At 44.8% G+C, this 19507-nt stretch overlaps 1 protein-coding gene across 1 annotated transcript; it reads right to left on the bottom strand.

Annotated features, from left to right (window-relative positions):
• Positions 1–1211: 1211 nt before the first annotated feature.
• On the bottom strand, positions 1212–18169 carry mfsd8 (major facilitator superfamily domain containing 8). Its single transcript, XM_055939011.1, has 12 exons — positions 17711–18169; positions 17477–17559; positions 17188–17231; positions 16465–16705; positions 15818–15931; positions 14715–14859; positions 14264–14322; positions 13907–14015; positions 13540–13674; positions 13045–13148; positions 11318–11544; positions 1212–3181 (listed from the first exon to the last, which is right to left on the bottom strand). The coding sequence occupies exons 1-12, from the start codon at positions 17767–17769 to the stop codon at positions 2975–2977; spliced, it is 1527 nt and encodes a 508-aa protein (XP_055794986.1). The 5' UTR covers positions 17770–18169; the 3' UTR covers positions 1212–2974.
• Positions 18170–19507: the final 1338 nt, after the last annotated feature.

The raw sequence follows: 19507 nt of genomic DNA, 5'->3' as shown, positions 1-19507 counted from the left end.
TTTCATATTTGCTCATATAGGGCAACCTGTGACTTGTACATAAGGGGAGTATGGTTGGGAATTGTAGGTACGTGGGGGGGTGGTCAGTGACTGACACCCAACAACTAAAGCGTTACACCAAGAGATCTGATCCATTCATTCCTATGGAGGACTGCTCCTTCTGAGGACTCAGAAGTACCAATACGGACGGTGGTTCAAAGCCTCTCATTGGCCAATACATAGCATCCGCAATCTAGTGTTTGTATGCATCATTGAAGGTCGCTACACTACCCCCTTCCTTCGGGAGAGCGTGTCCCCCACTGTTCTTTATACTAAGTCCCTCACACGCCTCTCCGATGGCCTCACAGGCACCATCCCACCCGGGACTCAAACCCGAGTCCATCGTCTGAATTTGAGTGGTCATATTTCAGCCCAGTCCCTCTTTTCTTTTCTTTTTTAAAACCAAAACCAGGTGGGGTAATCATAATTGTTTGAACCTCAGATTTGTATTAAAATGTGGTTTTAAAAACATTTCCCATGGTCAAATAAAGAACACATACCGTATTAAAGCACAAAACTTGGCTATAAAGTGTCAAAAGAAAAGTTAAATCTATATATCCCTAGTATCCACAATGACTGGTTAAACTGTCATGTGTTATGGTGCTCCAGTTTGACTGGTTAAACGTTACAGAACAAAATAATTGATTCATAGAAATTATAATGTTAACTGTCAGTATATACGTTATGTATTTTGATGACAGAATCGTGAAAATGATACAGGCTGATGAAGACATACGATCATCTCCACGGGTGTCTGAGAAGAGGGAGGGGAAAGCAGCAGAGAAGCTACCAGAGTAAAATAACACATGAAAGGACAGAGTAATGTTGTTGTTTTTTTTAATCACAAATTATTTTGGACAAATCTGTCAAGACGCCAACCATGATAAAGGCTTTTAAACACAGATTTTAAATCAACTTGTGAATTTTGATCCCAACCCACCCACCGATGTAATGACAATTTTTTTGTTGTTGATTATTATCAATGACTTAACAGCTGTAACAAGTTGTCCAGCTTAGGAAATTCTCACTGGTCCCCTAGTTTATAAAGAACGACACCTGTAAACAAGACACTTTTTGTTTGGCCATCGGGAAGAGGCATCCAGAGTCCGGTCACGCAGCCACTCAGATTAATATAATACACCTTTCCTTTTTCAAGCAATACAACAGGACCATTTTGATATGTGACTGCATTTATTCTTATCACATAAAACATGGATTCTTACTGTAGGCATTATCAATGTATCGTAAAAAATTACAATCTCATGATAGCAAATAATTATCAGGATGTAAGACTGCTTCAAAGAACAACAAAGTCAAGATGTGGTAAAAGCACATCTGTGATAGAAGCAGGACTCATGTTAGTATAACAAAATATGTTTCTAAATACTATTTTTATTCAAAATTCACAAAAATTATATACTTTTAATAGATAAAAAACAATGATGTAAATGCATTAAGATTCACAAGCAAGACTTGCACCTCTTCTTATAACATATTTCAATATAAACTCAGCAAAAAAAAATTAGAAACGTCCTCTCACTGTCAACTGCGTTTATTTTCAGCAAACTTAACGTGCAAATATTTGTATGAACATAAGATTCAACAACTGAGACAAACTGAACAAGTTCCACAGACATGTGACTAACAGAAATGGAAAAATGTGTCCCTGAACAACGGGCGGGGTCAAAATCAAAAGTAACTGTCAGTATCTGGTGTGGCCACCAGCTGCATTAAGTGCTGCAGTATATCTCCTCCTCATGGACTACACCAGATTTGCCAGGTCTTGCTGTGAGATGTTACCCCACTCGTCCACCAAGGCACCTGCAAGTTCCCGGACATTTCTGGGGGGAAGGGCCCTAGTCCTCACCCTCTGATCCAACAGGTCCCAGACGTGCTCAATGCGATTGAGATCCGGGCTCTTCGCTGGCCATGGCAGAACACTGACATTCCTGTCTTGCAGGAAATCAGCCATACTGCTCATTCTGTGCGTGGTGGCATTGTCATGCTGGAGGGTCATGTCAGGATGAGCCTGCAGAAAGGGTACCACATAAGGGAGGAGGATGCCTTCCCTGTAACGCACAGCATTGAGATTGCCTGCAATGACAACAAGCTCAGTCCGATGATGCTGTGATCCACCGCCCCAGACAATGACGGACACTCCACCTCAATTGATCCCGCTCCAGAGTACAGGCCTCGGTGTAAGTGTCTTAAGTTTTCAGAACTGTGACCTTAATTGCCTACCGTCTGTAAGCTGTTAGTGTCTTAACGACCGTTCCACAGGTGCATGTTCATTAATTGTTTATGATTCAATGAACAAGCATGGGATACAGTGTTTAAACCCTTTACAATGAAGATCTGTGAAGTTATTAGGATTTTTACAAATTATCTTTGAAAGACAGGGTCTTGAAAAAGGCAAGTTTCTTTTTTTGCTGAGTTTATTCCCACAATATCACATAACAGGTTTTCCATTATTTCAATAACAAGTGACTCTGTTGGAATCAGTCACTTCAACTACATACCTGTACATATTATTCAATACTAAAAGTTACCATTATTCAAACCAGTTACAACATAAAATGTAACAAATTAACCGATGTTTAAATCAGTGGTTCCCCCAAAACAAGCCAAGTACACTTTCAAAGAGAGAGAGAGAGAGAGCTCATTTTGAAATTGCTTTTCCATACAAAGTCAGAGAAGTAGCCGTTACTGCAGTACAATTAGTGGTAGAAGTAGTTCCTTTTCAACTAGAGAAGTGACTCTCAACAGCAGCGAAAATAAATGGCCCTACCGTTTTTGTTCTTGAACCAAACATCTTCAATATCAAACCTGAGTAACAAACTATAAGGCATTGTGAAACTGTCAGCACATCCCCGGCAGCAACTTCATTAGTGAAAGCTTCTCATTTTAGGGTAAAAGTCGACAAAGTCTACATTTGTTACTCCAGGATCCTGCCGTGACGCACGGCGAAGGAGATGAGTTTGTGGTAGAGGGCCCCCAGGAGAAATATGGCCCCCAGCACCATGCCACAGATGAGGCTGAAAGCCCAACGTGGACCCAGGATTGTGTACACCTGGGAGACGAACACGGGCCCCAGGGTCCGGGCCCCGCTACCGGAGGCTGTCAACCACCCCATGTACACACCCTGGGGGACAGGGGGGAAAAAAGACCCACATGCTGTTTATTCCATTTTGTGGTCTGTTACACGCCGTACCAGTCTAGTCTGTTACACGCGCCGTACCAGTCTAGTCTGTTACACACGCTGTGTACCAGTCTAGTCTTTTACACACTGTACCAGTCTAGTCTTTTACACACGCCGTACCAGTCTAGTCTTTTACACACGCCGTACCAGTCTAGTCTTTTACACACGCCGTACCAGCCTAGTCTTTTACACACGCCGTACCAGCCTAGTCTTTTACACACGCCGTACCAGCCTAGTCTTTTACACACGCCGTACCAGCCTAGTCTTTTACACACGCCGTACCAGCCTAGTCTTTTACACACGCCGCACCAGCCTAGTCTTTTACACACGCCGCACCAGCCTAGTCTTTTACACACGCCGCACCAGCCTAGTCTTTTACACACGCCGCACCAGCCTAGTCTTTTACACACGCCGCACCAGCCTAGTCTTTTACACACGCCGCACCAGCCTAGTCTGTTACACACGCCGCACCAGCCTAGTCTGTTACACACGCCGCACCAGCCTAGTCTGTTACACACGCCGCACCAGCCTAGTCTTTTACACACGCCGCACCAGCCTAGTCTTTTACACACGCCGCACCAGCCTAGTCTGTTACACACGCCGCACCAGCCTAGTCTGTTACACACGCCGCACCAGCCTAGTCTGTTACACACGCCGCACCAGCCTAGTCTGTTACACACGCCGCACCAGCCTAGTCTGTTACACACGCCGCACCAGCCTAGTCTGTTACACACGCCGCACCAGCCTAGTCTGTTACACACGCCGCACCAGCCTAGTCTGTTACACACGCCGCACCAGCCTAGTCTGTTACACACGCCGCACCAGCCTAGTCTGTTACACACGCCGCACCAGCCTAGTCTGTTACACACGCCGCACCAGCCTAGTCTGTTACACACGCCGCACCAGCCTAGTCTGTTACACACGCCGCACCAGCCTAGTCTGTTACACACGCCGCACCAGCCTAGTCTGTTACACACGCCGCACCAGCCTAGTCTTTTACACACGCCGCACCAGCCTAGTCTGTTACACACGCCGCACCAGCCTAGTCTGTTACACACGCCGCACCAGCCTAGTCTGTTACACACGCCGCACCAGCCTAGTCTGTTACACACGCCGCACCAGCCTAGTCTGTTACACACGCCGCACCAGCCTAGTCTGTTACACACGCCGCACCAGCCTAGTCTGTTACACACGCCGCACCAGCCTAGTCTTTTACACACGCCGCACCAGCCTAGTCTGTTACACACGCCGCACCAGCCTAGTCTGTTACACACGCCGCACCAGCCTAGTCTGTTACACACGCCGCACCAGCCTAGTCTGTTACACACGCCGCACCAGCCTAGTCTGTTACACACGCCGCACCAGCCTAGTCTGTTACACACGCCGCACCAGCCTAGTCTGTTACACACGCCGCACCAGCCTAGTCTGTTACACACGCCGCACCAGCCTAGTCTGTTACACACGCCGCACCAGCCTAGTCTGTTACACACGCCGCACCAGCCTAGTCTGTTACACACGCCGCACCAGCCTAGTCTGTTACACACGCCGCACCAGCCTAGTCTGTTACACACGCCGCACCAGCCTAGTCTGTTACACACGCCGCACCAGCCTAGTCTGTTACACACGCCGCACCAGCCTAGTCTGTTACACACGCCGCACCAGCCTAGTCTGTTACACACGCCGCACCAGCCTAGTCTGTTACACACGCCGCACCAGTCTAGTCTGTTACACACGCCGCACCAGTCTAGTCTGTTACACACGCCGCACCAGTCTAGTCTGTTACACACGCCGCACCAGTCTAGTCTGTTACACACGCCGCACCAGTCTAGTCTGTTACACACGCCGCACCAGTCTAGTCTGTTACACACGCCGCACCAGTCTAGTCTGTTACACACGCCGCACCAGTCTAGTCTGTTACACACGCCGCACCAGTCTAGTCTGTTACACACGCCGCACCAGTCTAGTCTGTTACACACGCCGCACCAGTCTAGTCTGTTACACACGCCGCACCAGTCTAGTCTGTTACACACGCCGCACCAGTCTAGTCTGTTACACACGCCGCACCAGTCTAGTCTGTTACACACGCCGCACCAGTCTAGTCTGTTACACACGCCGCACCAGTCTAGTCTGTTACACACGCCGCACCAGTCTAGTCTGTTACACACGCCGCACCAGTCTAGTCTGTTACACACGCCGCACCAGTCTAGTCTGTTACACACGCCGCACCAGTCTAGTCTGTTACACACGCCGCACCAGTCTAGTCTGTTACACACGCCGCACCAGTCTAGTCTGTTACACACGCCGCACCAGTCTAGTCTGTTACACACGCCGCACCAGTCTAGTCTGTTACACACGCCGCACCAGTCTAGTCTGTTACACACGCCGCACCAGTCTAGTCTGTTACACACGCCGCACCAGTCTAGTCTGTTACACACGCCGCACCAGTCTAGTCTGTTACACACGCCGCACCAGTCTAGTCTGTTACACACGCCGCACCAGTCTAGTCTGTTACACACGCCGCACCAGTCTAGTCTGTTACACACGCCGCACCAGTCTAGTCTGTTACACACGCCGCACCAGTCTAGTCTGTTACACACGCCGCACCAGTCTAGTCTGTTACACACGCCGCACCAGTCTAGTCTGTTACACACGCCGCACCAGTCTAGTCTGTTACACACGCCGCACCAGTCTAGTCTGTTACACACGCCGCACCAGTCTAGTCTGTTACACACGCCGCACCAGTCTAGTCTGTTACACACGCCGCACCAGTCTAGTCTGTTACACACGCCGCACCAGTCTAGTCTGTTACACACGCCGCACCAGTCTAGTCTGTTACACACGCCGCACCAGTCTAGTCTGTTACACACGCCGCACCAGTCTAGTCTGTTACACACGCCGCACCAGTCTAGTCTGTTACACACGCCGCACCAGTCTAGTCTGTTACACACGCCGCACCAGTCTAGTCTGTTACACACGCCGCACCAGTCTAGTCTGTTACACACGCCGCACCAGTCTAGTCTGTTACACACGCCGCACCAGTCTAGTCTGTTACACACGCCGCACCAGTCTAGTCTGTTACACACGCCGCACCAGTCTAGTCTGTTACACACGCCGCACCAGTCTAGTCTGTTACACACGCCGCACCAGTCTAGTCTGTTACACACGCCGCACCAGTCTAGTCTGTTACACACGCCGCACCAGTCTAGTCTGTTACACACGCCGCACCAGTCTAGTCTGTTACACACGCCGCACCAGTCTAGTCTGTTACACACGCCGCACCAGTCTAGTCTGTTACACACGCCGCACCAGTCTAGTCTGTTACACACGCCGCACCAGTCTAGTCTGTTACACACGCCGCACCAGTCTAGTCTGTTACACACGCCGCACCAGTCTAGTCTGTTACACACGCCGCACCAGTCTAGTCTGTTACACACGCCGCACCAGTCTAGTCTGTTACACACGCCGCACCAGTCTAGTCTGTTACACACGCCGCACCAGTCTAGTCTGTTACACACGCCGCACCAGTCTAGTCTGTTACACACGCCGCACCAGTCTAGTCTGTTACACACGCCGCACCAGTCTAGTCTGTTACACACGCCGCACCAGTCTAGTCTGTTACACACGCCGCACCAGTCTAGTCTGTTACACACGCCGCACCAGTCTAGTCTGTTACACACGCCGCACCAGTCTAGTCTGTTACACACGCCGCACCAGTCTAGTCTGTTACACACGCCGCACCAGTCTAGTCTGTTACACACGCCGCACCAGTCTAGTCTGTTACACACGCCGCACCAGTCTAGTCTGTTACACACGCCGCACCAGTCTAGTCTGTTACACACGCCGCACCAGTCTAGTCTGTTACACACGCCGCACCAGTCTAGTCTGTTACACACGCCGCACCAGTCTAGTCTGTTACACACGCCGCACCAGTCTAGTCTGTTACACACGCCGCACCAGTCTAGTCTGTTACACACGCCGCACCAGTCTAGTCTGTTACACACGCCGCACCAGTCTAGTCTGTTACACACGCCGCACCAGTCTAGTCTGTTACACACGCCGCACCAGTCTAGTCTGTTACACACGCCGCACCAGTCTAGTCTGTTACACACGCCGCACCAGTCTAGTCTGTTACACACGCCGCACCAGTCTAGTCTGTTACACACGCCGCACCAGTCTAGTCTGTTACACACGCCGCACCAGTCTAGTCTGTTACACACGCCGCACCAGTCTAGTCTGTTACACACGCCGCACCAGTCTAGTCTGTTACACACGCCGCACCAGTCTAGTCTGTTACACACGCCGCACCAGTCTAGTCTGTTACACACGCCGCACCAGTCTAGTCTGTTACACACGCCGCACCAGTCTAGTCTGTTACACACGCCGCACCAGTCTAGTCTGTTACACACGCCGCACCAGTCTAGTCTGTTACACACGCCGCACCAGTCTAGTCTGTTACACACGCCGCACCAGTCTAGTCTGTTACACACGCCGCACCAGTCTAGTCTGTTACACACGCCGCACCAGTCTAGTCTGTTACACACGCCGCACCAGTCTAGTCTGTTACACACGCCGCACCAGTCTAGTCTGTTACACACGCCGCACCAGTCTAGTCTGTTACACACGCCGCACCAGTCTAGTCTGTTACACACGCCGCACCAGTCTAGTCTGTTACACACGCCGCACCAGTCTAGTCTGTTACACACGCCGCACCAGTCTAGTCTGTTACACACGCCGCACCAGTCTAGTCTGTTACACACGCCGCACCAGTCTAGTCTGTTACACACGCCGCACCAGTCTAGTCTGTTACACACGCCGCACCAGTCTAGTCTGTTACACACGCCGTACCAGTCTAGTCTGTTACACACGCCGCACCAGTCTAGTCTGTTACACACGCCGTACCAGTCTAGTCTGTTACACACGCCGTACCAGTCTAGTCTGTTACACACGCCGTACCAGTCTAGTCTGTTACACACGCCGTACCAGTCTAGTCTGTTACACACGCCGTACCAGTCTAGTCTTTTACACGCCGTACCAGTCTAGTCTTTTACACACGCTGTGCCAGTCTAGTCAGCTGAGATTTTTGTTTTAAACGTTACACCTGGCATAGTAGAAAAATATGATCTGCACATTTTGAGAATACCGGTGCTGGGTTGGAATGATATGAAGAGACCTGTGGTTGACCTGACGAAGATTTCTGAGAAGTCTAAACCAGACCTGGGTTCAAGTATTCAATACATTTACATACAGTAAGTATTAGGATATATATATTGAATATTTGGACGTTTATTAGTAAATACTCAAAAAGAAGTGTATTTTCAAATACAAATATTTAAACACTCCCATGCATTTGAAACCAGAGTCCATATCCACAAAGCATCTCATAAAAAGGTCCTAAGAATACTGTTAAAACCTGTTTTTAAGACAAAAAAAAACCTCCCAGCTGACACGATCACCTTGTCTACTCTTAATTATTGCCTAATATGTTGGCATGCATAACCTTTTTTTAACCAATTCTGATATTTGTTAAAAAATTAAATGTTGACAATATTACCGTTATATCAACACACTCATCCCTCCTGTTGAACAAATAAATCGCTTTGGCAGTCCACAGTAGGCATCAAGTCATTTGACGATAATATTGCTGTTGCAAAGGCTCATGGTAGAAACCAGGTTTTTCCTCTACACTGGCCACGCCCCTCCCTTGTATGCATGGGGTGGCCAACTTTTGTTTTCCTTTCCATGTTGTGCGCGACTGACAAAGCCCTCAACATTATCCTGCAGCCTTTCCCCATGTGCAGTAAACCCCCTCTATTTGGATTGTCCTCTGCAGACTTTCCCCATGTGCAGTAAACCCCCTCTATTTGGATTGTCCTCTGCAGACTTTCCCCATGTGCAGTAAACCCCCTCTATTTGGATTGTCCTCTGCAGACTTTCCCCATGTGCAGTAAACCCCCTCTATTTGGATTGTCCTCTAAACATCTGGATTCTTTACAACACGAAATGGTGGCACATTGAACTCTGAACCAGTCAAACACCCTCCTGCAAGAGTCCCCCGTTTCTATAGTTGTATACCATGTTGCATGCAATGTTTGAAAGATCTATCACTTTCATTGAACACAGAGTTAAAGCTAGACTGACATTGCCACCACGAGCAGCACCTGAGAGGACATTGAGATGAGCGAGACGCAACAATTCGCTCTCCCACAGTATCTGCACGGGTTAGCTTCACGCTGTGTACAGCATGGAAGCCACAGGACCAAAAACAGCAGTGAAGTAGAGCCTCTCGCTGAGTCTTCCTTTTAACATAAGCCCTAGATGCTTTCCATTGCGAACTACCAGTAGCTCACAGCCCACCTATGATTAGTTCGCCAAACAATTCTGAAAGTATCGGGACAACGCGAGCTCCCAGTTACTATCTAAATCAATGCAACAGTGACATTATCCCATCCCTGGTTAGCCACTATTGGTTTAAAAAGCCAAAACCTAACACAATATCTGCCAATACATTTCCAGAGATATTGCCCATGTGTGGTGTGGTGTGTGTGCATTAATTTATCACTCTGTGTGTAGCCAGTTGATGTCTTGTGGGTTGACACAGAACCTTTCCCCAAAACCCTCTCAATTAAATTGCTAGAGGCGCCATTAAAAGGGGCCTGATGGGCAATTAAAGGGGAATTCGAAATTATACTTTTTTTCATTTTTTTCTTTCTCACCTGAACAAAACTGTCTCATGATGTGATTTAAGCATTGATATGGACTTAAAACATCAACTTTAGTTATTATTTATTAAACATTATTTTCTATCAGCTTTATTGACTAAAAACACAGTGCACTACTTTCGCTTGTACACTAAGGACCCGGGGAAGAGTAAGTTGAGAGGAGAATAATGTGCCTATTCGAAAGCCGGAAAAATATAATAAGTACATCTCAACATGTTACATTTTTTTTAGGCGTTGTGAGTAATCATTGTCAAAAGAGCAATAGATACTGTTGCATGTAGGTCTGGATTTATTTATGGATTGATCACATAAAAATATCAAAATAATCTTTTAACAACTCCTAAACAAATTCCATGTGGCGCAGGAACCACTTGACTCACTGTATTTTTCTATTGTCAAGACGCCTGCTGATAACTCTTAACTGGTTAGGAGAGCTAACTCTGAACTGGTTAGGAGAGCTAACTCTTAACTGGTTAGGAGAGCTCACGAGGTCTCCTAAACATCTGTCAACTAGGTTAGGACTCGTATGACTAAAGAGGTTTAAAGCCTAGCTTTTATTTTGAACCCTTAACATAAATATTTATATTCTCAGCACTTACGAGCAATTTCCTACTCTGAGATGCTTTGTGGATACGGGCCCAGGTCTGATTGGTCCTGGGGGTATTTCAAATGTATTTGAAAACAGTATTTATAGGAAATTGTTTGAAAATACAGTACTTTCAAATACCCTAATACACAGAATAAGTATTTTAAAAAAACAAATACTTCAACAAGCATATATTTGAATGCAGGCCTAAACATTGCCTAATTTTGTTGCATGAATAAAGCACTGGGCAGCAGCAATATTCTGTGTGCCAGCCTCTCATTCCTTTATGAAAACCTGGCATAGAATATTAAAACACAAAGCAGTAGGAGTCCAGAGAGTCACAATGGAGGTACGGGTACATACCTTTATGAAAACCTGGCATAGAATATTAAAATACAAAGCAGTAGGAGTCCAGAGAGTCACAATGGAGGTACGGGTACATACCTTTATGAAAACCTGGCATAGAATATTAAAACACAAAGCAGTAGGAGTCCAGAGAGTCACAATGGAGGTACGGCTACATACAAGCAATAAGATCATTTAAAAATCCACTCTCATTCCAATGAAAATATGGCCTATGAGAGGCCCCATTCATGACAATGGACGTACTGTCATTCGGAAGACACCGCCACAGTGGATGAATGAGTTGGAATGCTAAAAATGCTAACAGAGGAGTCTTGGATCTCTCAATGCCCCTTTAATTGGTTCAGTATGATAGTGTTAGAATTAGATATGTGTCAACGGTGAAGCTGTGTTCTGAACACGTTAACATACCTGAGGCTTGGACCCTAAGATTTTGGAGTAGAGCGTGTAGGATATCACGTTGCAGGCCGGGTAGCCCGCTCCAATGAGGACGTCGGCGGTAAGGAACTGTGCCAAGTGAATGGCGGGGGTATACTGGCACCATGTCTGTTCAGCAGGACAGCCTGTCGGCTCGAAGGAGCTGTTGGAGACCGGGGTTGGGGCAAACGCCTCGTGGATGACAGTGTTATTCTTGAGGTCTGTGTTTTTTTGAGAGAGATAGTGCCTTCAGAAATTATTCACACCCCTTGATTTTTCCCCCACATGTTGTTGTGTTACAGCCTGAATTTAATATGGATTACATTGAGATTGTGTGTGTCTGGCTTACATACAGTACCCCATCATGGAATCATGTTTTTATACATTTTTACAAATTAATTAAATATTAAACACTGAAATGTCTTGAGTCAATAAGTATTCAACCCCTTTGTTACGGCAAGCCTACATCATTTCAGGTGTAAATATCTGCTTAACAAGTCACATAACAAGTTGCATGGACTCACTCTGTGTGAAATAGTGTTTAACATGTTTTTTTAATGACTACCTCATCTCTGTACCCCACACAAACAATTATCTGTAAGGTCCCTCAGTTGAGCAGTGAATTTCAAACACAGATTCAACCACAAAGACCAGGGATGTTTTCCAATGCCCCGCTATGAAGGGCACCTATTGGTAGATGGGTAAAAAAAATTAAAAGCAGACATCGAATATCCCTTTGAGCATGATGAAATTATTAAATTACACTTTGGATGGTGTATTAATATACCAAGTCACTACAAAGATACAGGTGTCCTTCCTAACTCAGTTGCCGGAGAGGAAGGAAACTGCGCAGGGATTTCACGATGAGGCCATTGGTGACTTTAAAACAGTCGGAGTACCACTCTTCATATTTTCAAGCATGGTGGTGGCTGCATCATGTTATGGGTATGCATGTCATCAGCAAGGACTAGGGAGTTTTTTATGATCAAAAGAAACAGACTAGAGCTAAGCACAAGCAAAATCATAGAGGAAAACCTGGTTCACTCTGCTTTCCAACGGACACTGGGAGACCAATTCACCTTTCAAATATACACTGGAGTTGCTTACCAAGGCGGCATTGAATGTTCCTGAGTGGCCTCTATGGCAAGACTTAAATTGCCTTCTATCAATGATCAAACACCAACTTGACAACGTTTGAATCATTTTTTTAAATAATATTGTGCAAATATTGTACAATCCAGGTGTGCAAAGCTCTTAGATTTACCTAGAAGGACTCACAGCTGTAATCGCTGCCAATGGCATGCATGTATTGACTCAGGGGTGTGAATACTTATGTAAATGAGATATTTTTGTATTTCATTTTCAATAAATAAGTTTTCACTTTGTCATTATGGGGTACTGTGTGTAGATGTGAGGAAAAACAAAACAATTTAATCCACTTTGAATTCAGACTGTAACAACAAAAAGGGGTATGAATACTTTCGGAAGGCACTGTAAGTATAACACAAACTGTCTCAGTACCTGTATCTTCATTCCTGCAGTCCTATAGCTCAGTCTATGCTGCTAACATACTGTATTTACAGTTGAATTTGAACCCCCCCCCCACCCCCCCCCCCCAAAAAAAAAACTATAAGAATTGTGAAGAAGACTAAAATGTCACATCACTGACGTTAAACAACCTTAGGTAAAGGGGAAAGGTCAAAAAGCCATCGATTCCATACCTGCCCACTGGATCGCAGGGTAATGGTTCCCCCATGGGAGCAGGACAAAGAAGCCACAGAATATGATGGCCAAGCCTCCAAGGAGCACAGGACGATCACCAATCCTGGAAGACAACAGTGCCTTTCATACTCAACGCACAGTCAATTCAACTCTCAATACTATATCCTGACAGTGGCGTTCACAATTACAAAACTTTCCCCTGACAGTCAGTACCTGTGTTCTTTGTTTTCATTATTATGAGATGAACAGTGAAGTGTTCTACTGTATCTTAGTCGATGCTGCTCCGACTGCTTGTTCAAATATTTATATATTCTTAATTCCATTATTTTACTTTGGATTTGTGTGTATTGTGGTGAAATTGGTATATATATATATATATTACTTGTTAGATGTTACTGCACTGTTGGAGCTAGAAACACAAGCATTTCGCCACACCCGCAATAACATCTGCTAAACACTCGTGTGACAAATCAAATTTGATTTGAACGTCTTACCTTTGAGAGAGAACCTTCACAAGTAGAAACACCAGGATGGACTCAAAGCCGACGCAGGACAGTATGATACCGTTGTATAGCACTGCATCCTTCCTAGTCCAAGAGAACATGTCCATAGATAGGGGTGTGGCTATGCTGAAAATCAACCATTAAAAAGCATAAGTGTAGAAACCCTCCACAGATGACACGTGTGGAAAAACAACGGGATGAAAATAGCAAAATACAACTTGCACTGGTTTTACTCGTGACTTCCGACACAGTCGTGTGTTTCCTAAATGACCTTCAAGTATTCAACAAATACTGATATTATTCTTATGCATTGCCGATGATACTACATTATTGGCACGCGACCGTAAACAGTACATACGTCTCAAAGACTGCGAACATGAACATGATGATGAAAAATAGAACATTGGAGGTCAAGACAGCAACTTGATCAATATCCCCTTCTGTTTCCTGGCTGACATTCAGTCGTTCTGTACGAGAAGAGAGAGGATATGTCACTCAACAACTTACAAGACAAAGCTAGCGTACTACTTTATCTTGTTTCAGCTACAAAAGACGCTTAATCTATCCACAACCACTCAATGTTCAAAACTTGTTGAAAAAGGTACGTCCTATAGGTCTTCATGCAAGCTGTTACTGGGTTAAATACAAGGTAATATCAACTACATAACAGACAAGGCTCTGATTTATTCAACCAGTCTTTTGGAAAAGTATTTACCTTCAGACACATAATTGATGGCTCTGATATGTCTTCCATAGTCGTCAACTTGGTGTTCCCTGTTGAACAGAAATGGGAGAGTTTAAAAAATATATATATATTATTTAACTAGGCAAGTCAGTTAAGAACAAATTCTTATTTACAATGACAGCCTAGGAACAGTGGGTTTAACTGGCTTGTTCAGGGGCAGAACAACAGAATTTTTACTTTGTCAGTTCAGAGATTCGATCTAGCAACCAATGCTCTATCCACTAGGCTACCCTGCCGCCCCCAAATCATGAATCCTGCCTGCTCCCAGCATGGCAGTAAAGAGACCTGTGCTACTATCCACGTCAACATCGTCAGATGAACATATACTTGAACAGATGGTAAATTTACTTGGTGAAATCCCAAGATGCTATTTGGATAAATCCAAAGATGTCAGTAAAAGTTCAAAATGTAACCCGCTCACCTTAGTACTAATAGGACGAGCAGGATATTGATGACGCCAAATAATGCAGCCAGTAGAGCTGGGGCGGTGTACATATTCAACTGTAGGTCAATTACCTTCACGCTAACACCCTGTTCACCAATAAATGACAAACCGGCCTGGAGAGCTGAAAAAACAAATTCAAATATAATACACCGTAGCTGCTGTCTAATGAGCTTTTTCCACTATGACGTCAAGTTGTAAACAATGATCTGTTTTGGGGGGGGGGGGATCAATACAGTTACATATCAGAATATTGTTTTTGAGGATTTATCATAGACAACATCGCAATATTATTTTTGTGCTAGTCGGCTGTAGCTGCAGCAAAACTCCAGTATTTCTCCTTCATAGCTTGTTCTCCATCTTCTTTTTAAAACAGGGAGCTCATTTATTTTCAGCACTTTATTTCCACGACTGATCAAAAACGTATTATCCTGGCTCTCTCTCTCGTCTCTCTGCAGTAGACACATGGTGAGCAATATGTTTACAAGATCAAATCTCAATGAAATCATAGTGTCGAATCGCTATACATATAGAATCGTGAGAATTGCTATACATATAGAATCGTGAGAATTGCTATACATATAGAATCGTGAGAATTGCTATACATATAGAATCGTGAGAATCGCTATACATATCGTATCGGCACCGAAGTATGGTGACAATATCGTATCGTGAGGTCCCTGGCAATTCCCAGCCCTAGTAAACACTGCTGCTAGTACAGAGATTATCAGAGATTAGCGTCGTACAATGTCAAAAGTGAACAAATTGGTTCCGATTTTTTGTTGTTTCCGATTTGTTGTATTCTCACTTATGTCATAGTTCAGTTTTACCGCAGATCGTCACACTCGCTAATCAACTGCTGAATCCCTTTCTGTTGACTAGTCTTCACACCTCTCTCAATTGACGTAGCCTTATAGCGAAATAGGCTCACTGTGTCTGAACATACTCGTATAGTTAATACCTAATGTTGACAATGTGCACTTGCGCAGCGTACCAGGTCAAGCATACAGTGCTCCGATGTAGAAAGACAGCCAACGCTCACTATGAGACTGAGTAATGGGGAAAAGGGAGAACCACCATACCTGGACCCAGAATGAACCCCAGAGCCTGACAGGCACTTGTGTTAGCCATAGCACTGTTCCTCTCCTTCAGTGAGGTGGCTCCAGCAACATAGGACCTCACAACAGCTACGTTCCCTAGCAACAACAACAACAAAACAACAGGACCAACAACCAAATATTAGACAAGCACGTCCAAATTAGATTTGTTCCAACAATACAGGTGGGAGAAAAAGGGGCAATGTTCCTGGAGTGTCGCAGGTACTGCATGGTCCCGTGTGGCTCAGGTGACAGACCATGGTGCTTGCAACGCCAGGGTTGTGGGCTTGATTACCACAGGGGACCAGTACAGGGGGGGAAAAAGGTATGAAAATGTATCCACTCACTACTGTAAGTTGCTTTGGATAAGAGCGTCTGCTAAATGACTCCAATTTAATAATTGTGTTACAACGAGGCACCACACCTGACCAACTGAGCTAATTGATCAGTTCAATGATTGCCAAAATTCAACACACATTGGTCATCCACGTCGGTCAAATCAAAAAATATCAGGGTTGCCTACCCCAACAAAACAAAAGGAAATCTGCAAGCACAAGTGTGCAGTGAAAGAGCCCCTTGACTTTGACTGGTGATAGTGTAATACATCTGACTAAACCAGAGACATAGCCTACCTGCTCCAAAACCTACTAAAGCTCGAGACATGAGCATGTGGTATTTGTTCTGTGATGTGGGTAGGTAGATGTAGGAGTAGTAGATGTTGGCTGTGACGTTGATGAAAATAGAGCAGGCCAGCGGTTCTCTCCTGGGTCTGTGATTGGACCAGAGCCCAAAGAGGGGGGACGCCAGCATCTGGCCCAAGCTGTAGGACGCCACCACCCAGCCCAGGAAACTAGCGCTGGCACTGTCATCAATCTAGACGGGCAGATAGAGGAGATTTGACAGGCGATAACGGTATCAAAACCGCAATGACGATGTCTTTGTGGTCAACCACCGTGTCAGTCGTGCTGTAGATTGTGGTTTGGACATGAGCTATGTACGCATTTCTCTCTTAGTTAACCATTCTAATTTCTTTTGTCTTTTGCATGCACTATTGATATTGTCACAGTTTTGAGGATTATTTCAAGAGCTTCACATTTATATTTCAAAAGGGAGAGGGTGGAATAGCACACCCACAACTTCAACAGAAACATGGCGTATACAGTTTCTGGCATTTCTAAGAAATAAAACAGGGAGGTTCTTCTTTGCTTATTTTTTTTCTTTCTCACTTCTCCTTTTCAGCTCTAAAATTGGACTTAAATTGAAATTAATAGTATTGAGTATGAGCAAGTTAGTTGGTTCCTATAATCAACCAAAAAAGTTGTAAGACAAGAGCAGGAAAACAACATCAACCTCACCTTTTGCAGATACGGCCATACTGACGTGATGACAATAGTGAAACCTAGAGGAAGTCACAAATAATTAAGCCTAGGCTATATCCATCGTTTAACATGTTGCATAGCATAAACACAGACTAATCAATGTCACATACCATTAATAGTTTCGGGCTATGGTTAACATCTATGACTCACACGTCCACGACTAACAACTTTCCCAGGGGAAGTTACTGGTATCCATTCAGTCTTTCACTTTTAAAAAGGTAGGCCATGTGGCTAGGATAAAATAAATGGAATCAAATTTGCTTACCAACGCTGCTTAGAAACATTGTGAAGTACATTACACGAATTGACCGCCATCTACTCTTGTATTCATCATTTTGGGAGTCATCACTAGACAGAAAGGACAAACTACATAAACTCGACAATGACAGAACAACATGATTGATCACGATTGAGGCAAGTGACAAATGTGAACTTTGGGAGCATAAACAGTAAAGCTGTATGGAATAATAACTAAACGTTAGTCTGCGCTATAACCCACCTGCCAGAATCATCTTTGAGCAATGGCGTATTCTCTCCAGAATCCATAAGTTGAGACATCGCTTATTTTACGTTGTGCTGTCACCGAATTTGAAGGCGTGTGGTGGGTCATTTATTAAGTCGCCATGTCTCTGGGAGATAACGTTAGATAACTAGCTAACGTTGTCTCTGGGAGATAACGTTAGATAACTAGCTAACGTTTGTCCTACTTGGATGACAGCTACTACTAGATTCACTTAAACGACATCACATAATTGAACAATTTGTACGATTAAATAATGATGTTAAATTAAAAGATGACTCTGGAAGTCTGACAAATTATGCTAAGGTACAACGACTACAGTAGCATTGATTGCAAACAATATTTGCATTCACTGTCCGTTGACGTGAAACGTCAAACTGTATTATTTGTCAACACTTCCTACGGTTCTTCTTCTTCCTTCTTCGGTGGGGTTTATCGGCGGTTGGTAGCCAACGTTATGGTGTATTACCGCCACCTACTGTACTGGAGTGTGGGCTAGAGACAAGGAGGATCTAAATCCTACCTGCCATCCCCGTTGCTCTTAAAAAAGATAACAAAATATTTGAGACTATATCTAATGACGTACTACTCAATATACTCCTTAAACTAATTTCCTGTATCCCCTTCTCGCTCGATCTCTGCCTCTCTCTTTCCCTCTGATACTGCCCACACTGTAGCAATACATGCTCCACGGTCTCTGTTTCCTGGCAATAATCACACTTTCCTGTTGGATGCTTCCCTATCACATTTAATCCCACCCTTAATCTCGTAAAAAAGTAGCCTCCTCTCTTCTGTCCCTTCCTGCCGTCCTCCCCTCCCGACTTTCCTCTGTACTTGAAATAAATGCCTTCCCATAGTATTTCTATTCCACTGCTCCTGCCATCTCTGCACCATCACTGTCTATATCAGACCTTTTGCCTTTCTCATTGAGACTACAACATCCCCACTACTAAGTGCTTGTTTAGCCAGTACATCAACTGCCTCGTTCCCCTCCACCCCCACATGGGCTGAGACCCAAGTAAATCGTATCTGTATACCCATCTGTCTAATCCTGCCATGGGTTTGTAGCACCTCGTAAAGCAGGTACCTACATGTACAAATTACCTCAACTAACCTGTACCCCTGCACACTGACTTGGTACCAGTACCCCCTGTATATACAGTAGCCTCTTTATTGTTATTTTATTGTGTTACTTTTTTTTATTTTAGTTTATTTGGTAAATATTTTCTTAACTCCAGGACGCTCTTGAAAAAGAGATTTTAAATCTCAATGAGCCCTTCCTGGATAAATAAAGGTAAAAAAAAATAAAAACTCTTCTTGAACTGCGCTGTTGGTTAAGGGCTTGTAAGTAAGCATTTCACGTTAAGGTGCTACACCTGTTGTATTCGGCGCATGTGACAACGTTTGATTTGATTTGTCTGCTACCTGAGCTAAAGCTGGAGACTCATCAACACTGCACATGAATCAGAGCAAATGACTACTGTGTCTGGCTTGACTTTCTCCACCCACTGCAAGGCCAAGAGTATGGCCATCAGCTCCACCGTATATTCAGCCAAATGAGCTGTTTATTTTTTATTTTAACCTTTATTTAACTAGGCAGGTCAGTTAAGAACACATTCTTATTTACAGTGATGGCCTACCAAAACGCAAAAGGCCTCCTGCGGGGATAGGATAAAAAAAATACAAATACAATAAAAATATAGAATAAAACACACATCACGACAAGAGAGACACCACAACACTACATAAAGAGAGACCTAAGACAACAACATAGCA

Source organism: Salvelinus fontinalis, chromosome 11, assembly GCF_029448725.1.
Source record: "Salvelinus fontinalis isolate EN_2023a chromosome 11, ASM2944872v1, whole genome shotgun sequence".
Taxonomy (NCBI): Eukaryota; Metazoa; Chordata; class Actinopteri; order Salmoniformes; family Salmonidae; genus Salvelinus; species Salvelinus fontinalis.
This window is presented reverse-complemented; position numbering and strand designations above follow the sequence as displayed.

Coding starts and splice junctions, on each gene's coding strand:
- mfsd8 (XM_055939011.1), bottom strand. CDS start 17,769: ATGTCTCAACTTATGGATTCTGGAGAGAATACGCCATTGCTCAAAGAT. Junction 14,016..14,263: donor CATCAATTATGTGTCTGAAG/GTAAATACTTTT, acceptor CTTCTCGTACAG/AACGACTGAATGTCAGCCAG. Junction 13,675..13,906: donor ATGTTCGCAGTCTTTGAGAC/GTATGTACTGTT, acceptor GTTGATTTTCAG/CATAGCCACACCCCTATCTA.